This window comes from Thamnophis sirtalis, unplaced genomic scaffold (genome assembly GCF_051295495.1).
Source record: "Thamnophis sirtalis isolate CommonGarterSnake01/CBP01778 unplaced genomic scaffold, rThaSir2_p1.2 scaffold_5, whole genome shotgun sequence".
In the NCBI taxonomy this organism is placed as follows: Eukaryota; Metazoa; Chordata; class Lepidosauria; order Squamata; family Natricidae; genus Thamnophis; species Thamnophis sirtalis.
The window spans coordinates 14,591,927-14,608,636 of record NW_028261385.1 but is presented as its reverse complement, the minus strand read 5'-3'; the positions used below and the strand labels follow the sequence as shown (position 1 = coordinate 14,608,636).

At 41.2% G+C, this 16,710-nt stretch overlaps 1 protein-coding gene across 1 annotated transcript in view; it reads right to left on the bottom strand.

Annotated features, from left to right (window-relative positions):
• Positions 1-16,710, bottom strand: part of DCC (DCC netrin 1 receptor) — a 734,614-nt gene that overhangs the window by 155,951 nt on the left and 561,953 nt on the right. Inside the window, exon 16 of the mRNA XM_087715396.1 lies at positions 11,878-11,973. Coding sequence (XP_087571522.1) covers positions 11,878-11,973 — 96 coding nt within the window. The remainder of the gene's footprint in view (positions 1-11,877; positions 11,974-16,710) is intronic.

Here is a 16,710-nt window from a genome sequence, read left to right as displayed (position 1 = left end):
GATAGTTGCATTATATAAATATAAATTTACTTATATAGATATATAAATTTAATAAATAGAGAGATATTTTAAAGAAAATTATGTGGCTTGGTATAGCACACCAAATGATAAAAGTAAATAAAATTGTGGAAGGGAGGGAAGGAGGGAGGGAAGAAGGAAGGAAGGGAAGAAAGAAGGAAAGAGAGCAGAAGCAAGAAGAGATATGTGGGCAAACCAAGTTTTAAAGATTGCACAGTAATACTAAACAATAGGGGATGTTGAGGCAGTATCATAGTTATGTGAATATTTGGGGAAATGCAGGAAAATTAAAATGAAAAAGTTTGTGAAGGGCATTTATGGGAGAGCCAAGGTGGCGCAGTGGTTAAATGCAGCACTGCAGGCTACTGCTAGATCAGCAGTTCAGCGGTTCAAATCTCACCGGCTCAGGGTTGACTCAGCCTTCCATCCTTCCGAGGTGGGTAAAATGAGGACCCAGATTGTTGGGGGCAATATGCTGACTCTCTGTAAACTGCTTAGAGAGGGCTGAAAGCCCTATGAAGCGGTATATAAGTCTACTGCTATTGCTATTGCTATATAGCAATAGTACTTAGACTTATATCCCATTTCACAGTGCTTTGCAGCCCTCTCTAAGTGGTTTACAGAGTCAGCCTATTGCCCCCAACAATTTGGGTCCTCATTTTACCCACCTCGGAAAGATGGAAGGCTGAGTCAACCTTGAGCCTGGTGAGATTCGAACTGCCAAATTTCAGGCAGCCGGCAGTCAGCAGAAGTAGCCTGCAGTACTGCACTCTATCCACTGCACCACCGTGGCTCATAGGGGGCAAAGGATGAAAGGAATGGTATGCACGCTCCGTCCCTTTCATATGTGCATCACAATGTTGCAGGGACATACGAAAATATTGAGGGCTTTCATTGGAACAGTGAGATGCTGCTTTCATCACTTTGATGAAAGTGCTGGTCCCTGTGGGTTCTTCTGGTCCAGTGAATATGTTCTGTTTTTTATGGACCATGCAAATTATAGAATGAGTAATTTGTTGCAACTCTGGTTGGAATGAAGGTCCATTTTTTCCCCCGATTTGATGCTGCTAAAATGATTTATGGTTGATGATGTTTAGTTGTTTTGTTCAAATCTTGTAGACCAAGTGCTTGAGGGATAAACAATCCAACTATTTCTATGTATCAGTCAATTTTTGTTTTTGCCTTTGTGGCTTGACAAATTCAGTTGGCCTTATAGTCAGGATTGAAAATGTTCCAATCAATAGATGTTACACAGAGAGGGAGGGAGAGAAAGAAAGAGACGTGTTCCTTCTACTCAAGTGGGTCTTCATCAGAACTACAATACTTTTGATTTGTTTAAGTTGGAGGCCTTATCTGTGTATGCATGTACTGATCAGTGGTGGCATTCAGCTGGTTTGGATCAGTTCAGGCAAACTGGTAGTGTGCATGCATGCAAGCCACATGTAAGAGCAATGTGAATGCGTGGAAGGTCACGCACATGCACGGAAGGCGCTTGCTCACAGTTTCGGTGTGTGGTGAACCAGTGGTAAAATTATGTGAAACCCACCTCTGGTAATGATGCATATTATTCAAACATTTTGCACCTATTCTGAATTCAGACATATCGGAACAGTGCAATTTTCAAGGAAGATTTAAAATCCTTCCCCTCCTAAATCCCCATTTTTGGGGTATATGATGGGCTGACCACAACTCCCCCAACTTCAGTGTTGTGTCTTCTACAGCCAGCCATGATCTGCCATTGAATGCTGTTGCCGTGGTTGTTAAGCAAATCACTGCAGTTCAGTGAAATGACAGCCATTAAATGAATCCAGTTTCCTTCATTAAAATTTTGCTTGTTGAAAGCTCTCAGGAAGGTTGCAAATGGCAGTCAATGACCATGGATACTGTGACCATCATAAATACTGTCATGGCCCAAGAGATCCCAGTTTGGAGTAGGAGTTGGAAGAAGAGCCACCCAGTGGGGATGGCACGTCTCCCCCTCGAATGTTTGGAGAGCACAGGGGCTGAGGACGATGCTGTCCCAGACTCCTCTCGCATTAGGGGAGATGGTTGACCAGACAGGGAGCTGCCTGCCCTCACAAACACAGTGGAGGATCAGCTGCAGATAGGCAGTGGAGATGAGAAATAGCAGACTCCCTCTGATGAGGAACAGCTACCTCCCCCATTCAATCCAAGGGCATGGAGAGTGGAGCGGAGACAAGCTCAGAGGAGATCTGCAAGGCAGCAGCAAGGTGAGGATGCCACCATGCCCCTCCTCACAAGGAACACCTGGCTTGAGTTGATTTAATCAGAGGCCAGGGGAGATTGCCAAGGTGGCGCAGTGGTTAAATGCAGCACTGCAGGCTACTTCAGCTGACTGCAGTTCTGCAGTTCGGCTGTTCAAATCTCACCGGCTCAGGGTTGACTCAGCCTTCCATCCTTCCAAGGTGGGTAAAATGAGAACCCGGATTGTTGTTGGGGGCGATATGCTGACTCTGTAAACGGCTTAGAGAGAGCTGAAAGCCCTATGAAGCGGTATATAAGTCTAACTGCTATTGCTATTGCTACTGCTATTGTCCCTTCATCAGGGACAATCGTTTTACTTTCTGTGTACTTCTCTGGCCTTGGAAAAACTCTGCTTTGGATCGTGTTTCTGCCTACGGATGCTGAACCTTGCTTGTGGACTCCTGACCTTGCCTTGTGGACCTTGAACCTTGTTTATGACTTACAGACCTTTGCCTTGTGGACTTGCATCTTGTTTCTGGACTACGGACTTCCTCCTTGCCTTGTGAATTGCCTCTGGTGATTATTAGCTTTAGTTTGTGTGACTGTGCTGCGCTGACTACGGGTGGCTGCCTTCAGGAAAGTTTGGAGTGGACCTTTACGGACTATTGTAAGGCCATTTGCTATAGGATAGCATGGCAGCAAAGGACTTTATTGCAGCCTGCATCTGTCTAAATCAGGGGTGTCAAACTCAATTTCACTGAGGGACGCATCAGGGTTGTGTTTGATCTCGGGGTGCTGGGGTGGATGTGGCCAGGATGGGCATAGCCAACTTGATGATGCTTGTGTCGGGGGCAGCTGTAGTGGCCTAGGCACTCTGCCAATGAAAATGGGCTCCCGAGCTCCATTTTTGGCTGGAATGGCCTCCTGAAATGCTCTGCCAGCAAAAACGGAGCTCATGGGGCCACACATGGCCTTGTAAGCTCTGTTTTTGGCTAGGACACCTTCCTGCAAACCTCTGCCAGCAAAAACGGAGCATGCAGCCCTCCCAAGATCCATTTTTGCTGGCAGAGGCACCACGGATGGTCCTTCATGGGTGGCCCTTCACGGGTGATCCTTCACTGTTTCCAGGGTGACCCCATAGGCAAGAGCTAAGCAACCATGGATAGGATCTGGCCCCTGGGCCTTGAGTTTGACACCCCTGGTCTAGACAACCTGGATCATACAAATACAGTTGCCATGCTCCTGAATCATGATCAAATGAGCATTAAGTTGCTGTGATAGTTATAAGTGCAAGGATGTGTTGTAAGTAAGTTTTTTTCAACATCATCATCCTATAACTTCAAATCATTGTTAAATGAACTGTCATAAATTGAGGACTACCTGTACCTCTGATTTTCTTCATAAGCTATTTCTAAAGGGACAAGTTCTCTGTTAAATCAACACTTGCGTAGGAGGAGCAAGTTCCAGAGAAAATGTTATCTGGTCCATGAATCCCTAAGGATAATTTGTTTGATAATTTAGAGAGCTTTTCCTTTGAGTTCCATAAAATCATCTATTTGTTAGACATCCGACTGGGAAGGTAGCATATTTTAAAACATTTTTAAAAAGGGAAAAGTAATTTCACAATTTCAGATAAATGTATCCTTGTAAAGGCTTCAAAAGACAAAGAAGAACCAGGAACAAATTATAATGAGTATTTTTGGAGATGAAATGCTACTTCTTCTTTCTTTGTTGTTTTCTCAAGAGTGTATGTTTCTTTTAATGGAAATATTTCAAAAATTCTAGAACTATTAGTTACCTGGAGTGAGCCTCCTGCAGTTTGCTTCACTTATTTCTTGTGAACAAATGTACCGTATTTTTTGGAGTATAAGATGCACCTTAATTTTTGGAGAGGAAAATAGAAAAAAAAATCTGTCTACCAGATATTCATCCGGCTAGCATGCTTAGTCTGATCAGCTTCAGCACATAAATTTGCTGGTTTTGAGCGTGTGCCTGTGCACTGGTTGGAGATTAAAAACAGCTTCTAAAGCACAGCTGATCATCGGAGAGAGAAGCAATGAGAAAAGCTGGGGAAGCCTAGAAGATCACTTCACTCGTTAGTGCCTCATTAGGGCCGGAAAAAAAAGCTTCCAAAAAGCTATTTTCGGAGTATAAGATGCATCCAAAATTTCAGCCTCTTTTTGAGGGGGGGGTTGTAAAAGTGCGTCTTATACTCCGAAAAATATGGTAGTTTGTAACTTTTCTTTTTTTCACTTTTTGCTCTCCGTGACATAAAACCTTCTTCCTACGCAAATGTTTTAAAGAGGTTGGGCTATGCACCAGGAGACGAATTAGATGGTACATTTTGCAGCAGCGGAAAAAATGGCAATGCTCTACTATATTAAGAATATGAATCGTGTTGTTCATTGTTCAGGCAACTTCTCTTCTACTGTCTTAACATAACTTATAACACCCCTTAAGACAGGTTAGTATTATTCCAAGAAAAATGAGAAAGAACATTTCCCTTAAGATTTTTTTCCCCCCTTGCAAGAGACAAGCTATATTGAGTATTCCTGGTACACTGAACCATTTTATTAAACTATTTATGGAACTCTTTCTTCATACTTTCTCTTTTTTTTTAACATGGTCTCATTTTAACATTGCAGATCCAAGAGTTATAACCTATCATTAATGTGCTGCAAAAATGTCACATTTATCTTCCTGTGAAACTTTTCCAGCTTACAATAACCTGTACTTATGGAAAATGATTTAAAACAGTGATGCCCAAGTAACAACATAAAACCACTTTTGGTGAGTTGGGCTACTAATCTTTCTGGCTCAGCAGTATCCCTTCCAACTAATAATTCTGGAACGAGCTCCCCGTGGAGATTCGGAACCTCACCACCAGTGGTGGGTTTCAAAAAATTTTCGAACCTACTCTGTGGGTGTGGCCTCCTTTGTGGGAGTGGCTTGCCAGCCATGTGACCTGGTGGGAGTGGCTTGCCGACCATGTGTTTTCTTTCTTTCTTTCTTTCTTTCTTTCTTTCTTTCTTTCTTTCTTTCTTTCTTTCCTTCCTTCCTTCCTTTTGTCTTTCTCTCCCTTTTTCCTTTTTTTCATCTCTCTCACTTTTTCTTTTTTTCTTTTTTTCTTTCTTCTTTTCTTTCTCTTTCTCTTTCTCTCTCTGTGTGAGTCTGTGTGTGTGTGTGTGTGTGTGTGTGTGTGTGTGTGTGTCAGTGGGTTTCAACAAATTTTGGAATCTCTTCTGTAGATGTGGCCTGCTTTCCGAGTCCACTGGTGGAACCTCTTCTAACCGGTTCGGTAGATTTGACAAACCGGTTCTACCGAATAGGTGTGAACTGGTAGGAACCCACCTCTGCTCACCACCCTTCAGGCCTTCCGCAAAGCCCTTAAAACCTGGCTGTTCCGACAGGCCTGGGGTTGACGATTCCCGTCCCCGCTCGAACTGTGTGGCTGTTGATTGTTTTTAAATTCTTTTTGTAGTTGCTTGTTTGTTGTTTTCCCCTTGTCTGTATTCCCTCCCTTTGATTTGTTAGCCGCCCTGAGTCCCTCCGGGAATAGGGCGGCATATAAATGCAATCAAATCAAATCAAATCAAATCAAATCAAATCAAATCAATAATTCTTGGCCATGGGTATTTCCAAGATATTGATGGAAGGCTGTGAATCTGGGGCTTTCTGCAGGAAACACCAGGGGTGGTATACACTTACCTTCCCTAACAGTTTGCAAATGTGAGTGCTTGCACGTGCCACCTCCGTGAATACAGACATGAACTTTTGGCTAAAAAAAAAAGTGCCTCAATGGGATGCCATAGAGCCGGGCGCGGTTGGGCGGAGCCCCCTGTGAATTCTGCTTTTGGTTCAGGCAATCTGGTTCGAACCGGTAGAATATCACCACTGGGACCCCTCGACTTACAATCAGTGGTGGGATTCAGCCAGTTCGCACCACTTTGGGAGATTCGGTTATTAGCTATCTGAGCAGTTTGGTGAACTGGTTCTTGGAAGAACTCATTAGGACAGAGAACCAATTGTTAAATTATTTGAATTCCACCACTGCTTATGAGCATAATTGAGACTATAAGTTATTTCTTTCCTGTTTTTGATTGGCATCTGGTTCAAATTATTTTTTTAAGAACAACTTTATTAATTTATAATATAGCATACAAAAAAATACAAAAGCAAAAAGAAGGAGAAATAGGGAAGGGAAAGGGGGGAAGGGAAAAGTGTGAAAAAAGAAAGAAAAGGCATTGACTTCTGACTCCCTTTGGTGCAGTAGAATAGGGCAATAGTGTCAAACCACAACTTTTTAGTTTTACATAATAGTTTAAACTAGTCATTTCTGTAACACCGTATCTATCTAATAGGTAAAACCCAAAATCAAAGTTTCATTTTTTCAACTTTGCTTGTCAGACATTGCCTGGAAAGGTCTGCAAATGGTGGTCACATGAATCCAGGATGCTGCAACTATAGTCAATACATGCTAGTATAGGAGCCCCCAAATTTTGATCATGTGACAATGGGGAACAGTTGTAAGTGCAAAGACCAATTCTAAGTCATTTTTTTTCCCAGTGCTCTTATAACTTCAGATGGAAGGAACATGGTGGCTCACATGGTTAGGATGCTGGATTGACAATCAGCAAGCCTGTGTTTGAGACCTGGGTGCTGCTGCATGGTGGGGTGAACTCCCATCATTCACTCTAGCTCCTGCCAGACTAGCAGTTCAAAAGTGAGCAATCACAAGTACCGTATTTTTTGGAGTATAAGACGCACCAAAGTTTTGAAGAGACAAATTTTTTAAAAAGGTTTTGCACTCTGCAAACCTCCCAGAAATGGTCCGTTTTTTGCAAAAATGGTCCGTTTTTTGTCCAAAAAAGGGCACTAGGAAGTTTATAGAGTGCTCCTCGGGGGTTGGGGGGGGGAATTGAGCAAAAAAATTGCCCATTTTTTTCTCGTTTCTGCCATCTCCACCCCCCCAGGAGCTCTCTGAATGCTTCCTACAAGCTATGCATGGACATTTTGTTGAAGGGGGCAAGGTTTCAGGAAGCAAAAAATGCTGTATTCAGTGTATAAGACGCATCCAGATTTTCAGCCTCTTTTTTGAGGGGAAAAAAAGTGTGTCTTATATTCCGAAAAATACGGTAGATACTGTAGATGGGTATCACTTCAGTAGGCACATTAATGGGGACATGAAAGGAGCCCACAACCAGCTGTGCCCTGGGCAACAGTGGTGTCACTGGCTAATTGTTTCAGCATGGAAGTACCTTGGTGCTTTTGACCTTGGTGCTTTTGTGAGGTTTCCAATGTTTTTAAGCCAGGGTTTAGAATACCATTGGCTGGATGAACTCCCATTTGTAGCCACTCCCAGAGATGATTAGGGAACTAGAGGCTAAAACATATAAATAACGGTTACAGGAACTGGGCATGACTAGCAGGGGGAGATTCTGGCAGGTACTACTGCTGGTTCACTCATGTACATGCTTTGCGTGTGCGCTTGCTTGATGGGCATGCACAGAACTGAAAACAAGATGATGGTGCCACCGGTGCCACCCGGGGAACCGGTTCAGGAGCGTGGCAGGCCTGGGTTGCTTCTGGTTCCAGCAGCTCAGGCCCCCAAACCTCTACTACTTCATCTGAACCAGTCCGAACCAGTAGGAATCCACCACTGATGACTAATCTAGTGAAGAGAAGGACCAGGGGAGACATGATAGCAGTGTTCTAATATTTGAGGGCTGCCACAGAGAGGATGGGGGTGGGGAATCAACCTGTATTCCAAAGCACCTGAAAGCCAGACAAGGAATAATGGATGAAAACTGATCAAGGAGGGATTCAACCTAGAAATAAGGAGGAATTTTCTGACAGTGAGAACAATCAACCAATGGAAGTGAAGTTGCCTTCAGAAGTTGTGGGAGCTTCATCACTGGAGGCTTTCAAGAAGACACTGGACTGCCATCTATCAGAAAAGGTATAGGATCTCCTGCTTGCATGGGGGGTTGGACTAGATGACCTACAAGGTCCTTTCCAACTATTTTAATCTCTTAGACATGAATGGGATGGGACTCTAAATGCTAACTGAATGGCTGTAAGTTGAGGTCCACCTCTAACCTCTGTCCCCGAGTTATCGCTCCTTCCTGAATTCTACTTTCCATTATTCATCATGGCATCTTAATGGTCCTATTCTAACTTTACAAAACCTGGGAAAACTTGACCACTGGGAACACAAAGGCATTGAGCTTGAATGAAAGATGAGTCAGGAGAGAAGATGCGAATGGTGGTGGAAACTGTAGTAGCTTGCATTACCACGGATGCCCGATCTCTGAATGAGTCCTTATTTTCTTACTCTGGCTGACATCTCTCCTTTGGCTGTCTAGAGCTAATTAACTTCAGTTTAGCAAAATAATAAATGTTAAGAAGTCCCCTCCTTCTCCCCCCCTCTCTCTTTTGGGGTATACTGGCATTATAGTTCCTCAAATTATGCCTGAATTTGGTATTTTGAAATGTAAAATGGCTGGAGCAGAGATCATTATCATAAGGCCTGCACGGAGTTAAAGCCACCAGTGAAAATATAATACGTTTCTTTGCAGCATAATCATTTAATTTTGCTCCATCAGTAGTCTTTCCAGCTGAATCCTGACAAAGGCACAATGGACTCATTTTAGCAGGTAGTCAAATTTATCAAAAAGGGGCTGTTATGGACTCTGCCGCATATCCAGGGTGGATAGGTCAGGTTTTTTCATTTCCAAACAGAAGGATAATTAATTCACGTATTAACAGAGCTGCTTCCATATGGATGGATCTCTGTGTAATTGCCGTAGCATCTCTAATGAGGGATGCTCATTGGCTGAATGCGTGAACGACACAGCGCTTTCAAACTGAGAAGCCATAATTTCACATTCTGGTGGTAAATCGTTCAACCGTCATTATTCCTCTTTGCAGAGCTGAGAATACTGAACTATGAGGCAAGGAACTCCCATACCCTCCTGGTAACTTGCACTATGATATTACTATTTAATTAATCTCCATATTTTCATTAGGAGAATTTGTAGAGTGGGAAAACATTATTGATTCCTCACATTATTCTTCTAATAAGGGTGGGATGGAAGTACATTGGCATGCCACAAAATACTAAGTACACAAAGAAGAGGGGGCCAACCTATTCTCCAAACACCTGAAGTCAGGACAAGAAGCAATGGATGGAAACTAATCAAGGAGAGAACCAACCTGGAATGAAGAAAAAATTACCTGACAGAGAGAACAGTTAATCAGTGCAACGACTTGCCTCCAGACGTTGTGAGTGCTCCGACACTATAGGTTTTTAAGAAGAGATTGGACAACCATTTGTCTGAAATGGTACAGGATTTCCTGATTGAGCAATGGGTTGGACTAGAAGACCTCCAAGGTCTCTTCCAATGCTATTATTCTGTTATTCTGGCATATCATAAATGGAAGGTTTGTACATTTTTAAGGCATAATGGATCCAGATATTTTTTTAAAGATGTGGAAGAAATTTTCTTTAATGTATTCAGTTCTTTCTACAGTAGCATAGACAAGTACAGGCTATGAAGAAGGGGAAAAAGTGAAACAGGTGGTACACAGTGGTGGGATTCAGCCAGTTCGCACTCCTAACTGGAGAACCAGTTGTTAACTTTCAAAGCAGTTCAGAGAACCGGTTGTTGGAATAAACCTCCTTTTGTTTTTCCCCACTTTACAGGGCTATTCCTGTAAGCAAGGCAGAAAGGAAACATTCTGGTGTTGTTTCTAGCCTAATCTTTATTGCCCTGCTTACAGAAACTGCCTCTCCGGTTAACCCTTATTAAATTGTAACAGCTAAGGTGAAGCTCCCATCGATGTAAGTGATGTTGAGTTGGCCACGCCCACACGTTCACATGACCACAGAGCCATGCCTAGCCAGCTGGTCACTAGGGCAGAGAACCAGTTGTTAAATTATTTGAATCCCACCACCAGTACATGGACTCCTTTGGGAACTTCTGGCCCAATTGCCAATGTGGCTTCTTAGGAGTATCCCATTGGCAACCTATGGGAGAATTTGATTCAGGGAAAGATAATAGGATTTTCATTCTGCCTTGAGGAAGAGGTACAGGAGGACAGAGATGAGATGGCTGACTTCCCATGATTGTTCCCTGGAAAGTACAGACTAACTACAGGCAGTTCTCAATACATAACCATTCATTAATCAATTGTTCGAAGTTACAATGTTAGTGAAGAAAGTGGCTTATGACCTTTCCTCACACTTAAAATTATTGCAGCATTCTGACGAGCACAGGATCGACATTTGGGTGTTTGGCAATGGTTTCAGTGACCTAGGGACACATAATTGCTATTTTGCAGCCAACGTCCAACAAGTCACTGGGGAAAGCTGGATTTGCTTAGTGACTGCATGATTCACTTATCAACTGCTGCGATTTGCTTAACAATCTTGGCTAAAAAATGTCACAAAATCAAGCATGACTCATTTAACAATTGCATTGCTTAGCGACAGAAATTCTGGTCCCAATGTGGCCGTAAATCAAGGGCCTCCTATGGTTACCTGAAATTTCCTAAGCCTTTAGGGAATTTTGGGAGAGGAGATAAAGGAAGGGTAACAACATACTGAACCTTGCATTTTAAACTGTTTTCAGCATCACTAAATTCAGCATCACTAAATTCAGCATCACTAAATTCAGCATCAAAAAATTGTAGAATATGCATGTAACAGACCTGGTACTTAAACTAGACAGCTCCATTTCCTGTCACAAAGACACGTGATATGCACAGGTAGCCAGATTTCACACATCCTTTTTAAGCGATGATGTGGATTGGCTTAGTTTTGACTTGTGTGAACGCAGAAAACTGTGGTTTGTCTTAATTCAATAAATTTAGGCTAAGCAACACTGGCTTAGTGCCTTATACCTGGGATGTCCGTGTTTGGTTTTCGATGTTTTGTGATGAGAATGTGTGAAAAAGTCATCTCAGGCACAATAACTCAAGTAACAGAGCAGCAAAAAGAAGAGATCTTGGAGGCCTTCTAACCCAACCTCCTGCTCAAGCAGGAAACCTTATACTATCTCAGACAAATGTTTCTCTTCTTAAAGACCTACAGAGTTGCAGCATTTATAATTCTGGAGGCAAGTCGCTCCACTGGTTTATCGTTCTCACTGTTAGGAAATTTCTCCTTACTTCTAGGTCTGCTTGATTAGTTTCCATCCATTGCTTCTTGCCCTGCCTTCAGGTGCTTTGGAGGGTAGTTTGACTCCCTCTTCTTTGTGGCAGCCCCTCAAATATTGGAACACTGCTGTCATTTCATCCGTAGTCCTTTTCCCTAGACTAGACGTACCCAGTTCCTGCAACCGTTCCTCATATGTTTTAGCCTTCAGTCTCCTGATCATCTTTTTTGCTCTTCTTTGCACTCTTTCTAGAGTCTCAACATGCTGTCACCATTGTTTTAGTGAGATCAATTCCTTCCTTCACTTGCAGTTATTAAGTCAACTGTAATGTCTCTGAGACTGATCTCCCAGACTGGTACCATCCCTATCCTAGCACTTGGGATGACATCATCGCCACTAAAAGAAATAAACTTACTTTATCCAATCGTATGTGTTGCTGTAAGAGAGAGGGGTGGGTAAACAAAGTAAGATAAAGACAGCATCCCTTCCAACTCACCTGTCAGTGATCTGGTGGTGGCGCTCTCATAAAGAGGCACTCCTTCCCCAGCATTGTTAAACGCCTTCAGAGATATGACATAATGGGAACTTGGTTCTGTAAATGAAGCAAATATAACATCATCAGAGTTAACAAAGTGAAGCAGAGTTGGGCGATCATCATAAGCCTGCTTGCCAAATCAAATATGCATACTTAACATGATTTTCCTTGATTTCGTTCAAATGAGCGATACAAATGTATTTAAGTGCTATATTGATTAAGATGGATCTTGGCTTTTTTGAGGAGCCTTTGGTTAAGCCACCTTATGTTATGGTCTGTGAATTAAGAATTTGAGAATCTGGAGAGAGAAGCTTTGAAGCTCCCCAAGAGTGAAACTGTTTTAAGAGATTGGAAACTAGGCTACATTTTTTCACCATCCACTGATTATGATTACTGATATTATGCTGTATGTATTGTTTTCTATATCATTGTTCTTTGCATAGTGGCCTTGGAGGGCATCTAAAATCTAATGAAATAAATAATTAAGCTAATAAGTAAGCAAATAAGCAAATCAATCAATCAATTTTGTATAATCAGTGAAGAAATAAATAACCAAATACATTAAAAACAACAACTGCATGCCAGAAAAAAGTAAAATCTTAAGAAAATCTCAGAATGATCCATACATTTCTCACTCATATAATATCCAATGTTCAAAATTAATTTTCAATCATATTTCCAGTCCTATTAACAAAAAAAGGAAAGGAAATAAAATTGTTCATTTCTTCCCAGGTTCATTTGGAGGAGCAATAAATAACTGCTGAGCTACTGGAAACGGTAGGAAACTAATTTTTTCTGCCCATTTTATTTAACCCCTGATCATATCCAATCGATTCTAGTTTACTTGGTAGATCATAAGGTGTTTAAGTTCAGAACTACCTGTTGCAACTTTCATGAGAAAAGTAGCCTCAACTAGACTCAGTCAGAATTCTGAAGATATCACCAGAGAACATTAAAAGGTCATCACACAGTTCTCTGATTTCATTTTCCCCCTTTCTGTTTTTATCATTGACCCCTTCCTTATGAATCCTGGCAAAAATAGATAAGTTCTTTTTAGTGAGGAGGTCCCTGGTGCTCTCTGAACTTGGCTGTTTTTTTGCAGGCATCTCATTGTCAGATTAGGTAATGAACTAATCTAGCACTGATGATGTTACCTACTTTGGTTAATGAAACGTCTGCAAGAAAACAACCAAACTCAGGGAGTACTAAGGACCTCTCATTCGGGGTGAAATGCTACTGGTTTGGACCAATTCACTTGAACTGGTAGTAAAAAAATGCTATCGGTTTGTCTGAATGGGTAGTAAAAAAATGCTACCGGATCAGGCAAACCAATATTTCCGACGATCAGCTGTGATGCACGATTTATATTAGCTAGAAAGCAGGATTTCCTGCTTTCTAGCTAATCTAAATCGCGTGGCACAGCGGATTCTCTCTCTTGCTGTTCTACTTACTTTTGCAGGCATGCTCAGTAGCAGGCTCCGTCCACCTGCCCAGACATCATCACATCCTTTTTTGATGTTCTGCGCATGCGCAGAGGCGGGCACTCACATTTGTGAACCAGTAGAAAAGGTAAGTTGATTTCACCCCTGCTCTCATTTCAAATCTGAGCTACATATACGCCCCTCCATCAACCATGTTTTTAAAATTAAGACCAATATTTGTCCTTATGGAAGCAGTTGTGTTTCAAAAAGGCAGACGGTCAAGGACAACAACAACAATGGGTTGTGAAGGGCAACTCATTAAAACTGTGTTTAAATCAAATGATGCTATATAAAAAACCACTTTCAGGGGTGAAATGCTACTGGTTTGGACTTTGGAATTAGCAATTATAATTTGGCAGCAAACTGTAAGGTGACCAATCCCCGAGCACATTTATTGCTCTAAGAGTGAATAGCTATATACATTTGGCTGGGAAAAGCAATGAGCATCTCAACCATCCACCTTGCAACCACATTCTGAGATACAACTTGCCATCGCACATGGGATACATCACTGGAACAGCACACATCTTAAACTGTTGCTCACTGCTATGCCTGGCTATTGAATAATCACCCCTGCCAGTTTCTTGGTGATAGGAGACCTACTCAAAATATTCATTAAAAACAAATCCATCTTGTTACTGCTGAGAGTTTCTCAGCTGCTCAGTTGGTAAAATAAAGTGGATTTGCTTGACTTGATTGCAGGAGCTATGCATTTCACCACCACATACAGAAAAAAACAATTCTCCTTACGAAAAAAAAATATCATTAAAGATACATATCTATATTTAGAAATCAAGTTGTTCAATTCTCAACTAATTGGACTCAGCATTTCTCTTTGCTGCTATAGACATTCTTAAAACTACATTTTATAAAGTTTCATCACGTGGCAAGAAAGAAAAAAACATCTCAAGTATAACATAACTATAAATAATCACTTCAGCTACTATTTCAAAATAATTACACAAAATACTTTCTTGAAGTGGTACAATGAATGTTTTAAAGCACTTAACTTTGGTAATAATATATAAGTAACATATTAGCAATGTTGTAACACACACAAATACACTTGTATATGCACACAGTGTACAATATATACAGCACATATACATGTACGTATGTATATGTATATAATTTCCTTCAAGTTAAGTTTTGACCTCTGGTAGCTATATGGATAAGATCCTGAAGTTTTGTGTTCAAAACTGGTTTGCCATTGCATCCTTTCTAAGGCTGATTGAGACAGACTAGTTCAATGCTTCCCAGCTGGATTTGGATCTAAGGCAGGACTAGAACTCACAATAGAATAAAATAGAATTATTTGATATGCAAAGCAACAAAGTAGTAATAATTATGATACCAATAAGAGGGAGTAGTAGAGAAGATGAAAAGGATACTACTATTACTACTATACAACATGAGTACATATATTTAGACATTAAAAGAGTGTGAGATTTAGGGGTTCAGCAGAATGATGACAGGAGGGGGAAAATGTCCTTGTGTCCAGATGTTTGGCATGCAAACCCCTATAGTGGCATTCTGAGGGGAAGAGTTGAAACAATGTATGTTCAGGATGTGAGGGGTCTGAAGATATTTTTTCAGCCCTCTTTCTGACCTGTGCAATATACAGCTCCTCAGTGGAAGACAGACTGGTTTCAATTGCCCCCCCGCCCTGCAGTACTAACTATCTATTGATGCCTGTACCAGTCTGTTTGGTTACTGTACCAAACCAGACAGTTATCAAAATACAGATGACAAACTTGAAAATTACTCTGTAGAATTGTATAAACAACTCCTGGGGCAGTCTGAATTTTCTTAGTCGAAGCAGGAGCATTCTTTGTTGTGCGTTGTTGGCTAACACATGAGAATCGATGATGATTCTCATGTTTTAGTCCAATGCCTTTAATTACCGCTCTTATTGTACAGAGAAGAAAGAAAAGGGAGGGAGGGAGGGAAGGAAGGAAGGAAGGATGGATGGAGGAATGTTAGAAATTTAGAAGAGTATTGAAGCAAAACTAGCTGAGAACAACCAAGAAAAACATATTTATGGATTATTTCCAAATCCTTGTAAACAAATCCTTCTTTTTTCTTTCTCCAGATAATGCTGACCCTCATCCATAAAGAAGAAATCTACTAGCTTAGTGTTATTGGGTTGGACATAAGCTAGAAGCCTAATTAAATTATTCATTCTCTTAGCTACCAGTTTTCTTCATATCCATGCTACTTATTGAGAGTTGTCTGAACTATTGATTCAAATCAGTTCTCACTTTCAGCTGATGGGGAGTTAAAAATCTTGACTGGCTTTCAAATTAATAATTCAACATTTTTTTGGTGTTACACAATCAGTCTTCATGGAAGTGGCTAAATCTTTTCCTTTCATACTAGGAATGAAATTTTAACAGCACATTTCCAATTAAAGAAGGGTGCTGGACAAAGGAAAGTATAAGTCAAACCACTGGAGCCTCTAGCCCAGTCTTGGTCACAATGATTGGCAGTTGTAGAATTCAAGCAGAGTTTTTCTTTGTCAAAACTGCCAGTGGCAAAATATTAAACCCGAGACCTACAGCAGGTGCTGCGTGCAATCCCAGGGCCATTTTGGCTCTTGGCTTCAGCTTGTATGGCCTTCAAAAGACTTTTGTAAAAACATAATTAAGATCCTTGGCAAGAGCAATTTATCCTGTTGCTAGCTAGTCCACCATGCTATTTGGAAAAAAGGAGACAGAGTAAAGCACAGTATCAAGAGGAAAGTAAAAGAGAAAAGAACATTAGAAAGAATGATAACAGGGAACTGGGGCTCCATGTAACTTTGGTACCCCATATTATTCATTTCGGGTGGTTCAGTTTAAGGCAAGTTATGACTTCACTGTGGCCAGAGGATTGGATGAGTGCTACCTATACCAAAATGGAGTTCAAGAACCCCCTCCCTTCAATCCTGAAACAATTTGGTCAGTGTCTGGGTTGAAAGCTGAAGTCATCCCCTTCTGCAGCATTGGTCTGAAGAATCAAAAGAGGCATGGATCTATTGATCCCTCACATCCAAGATATAAATTGTTTCACCTTCTACCCTCAAAACGATGCTATAGAGCACTGCACCCCAGAACAACATGGCACAAGGACAGTTTCCCCCCCGAATGCCATCACTCTGCTAAACAACTAATTCCCACAACACTGTCAAACTATTTACTAAGAATGTATTACTATTCTTCTTCTCTTCCTTCCTAGTACCTCTTTCCTAGTATCTATCTCTTCCCACTTATGACTATAACCATGTTGCTCGTATCTTTATAATTTATATTGTTTTATTTGTTTCCTAGTATGA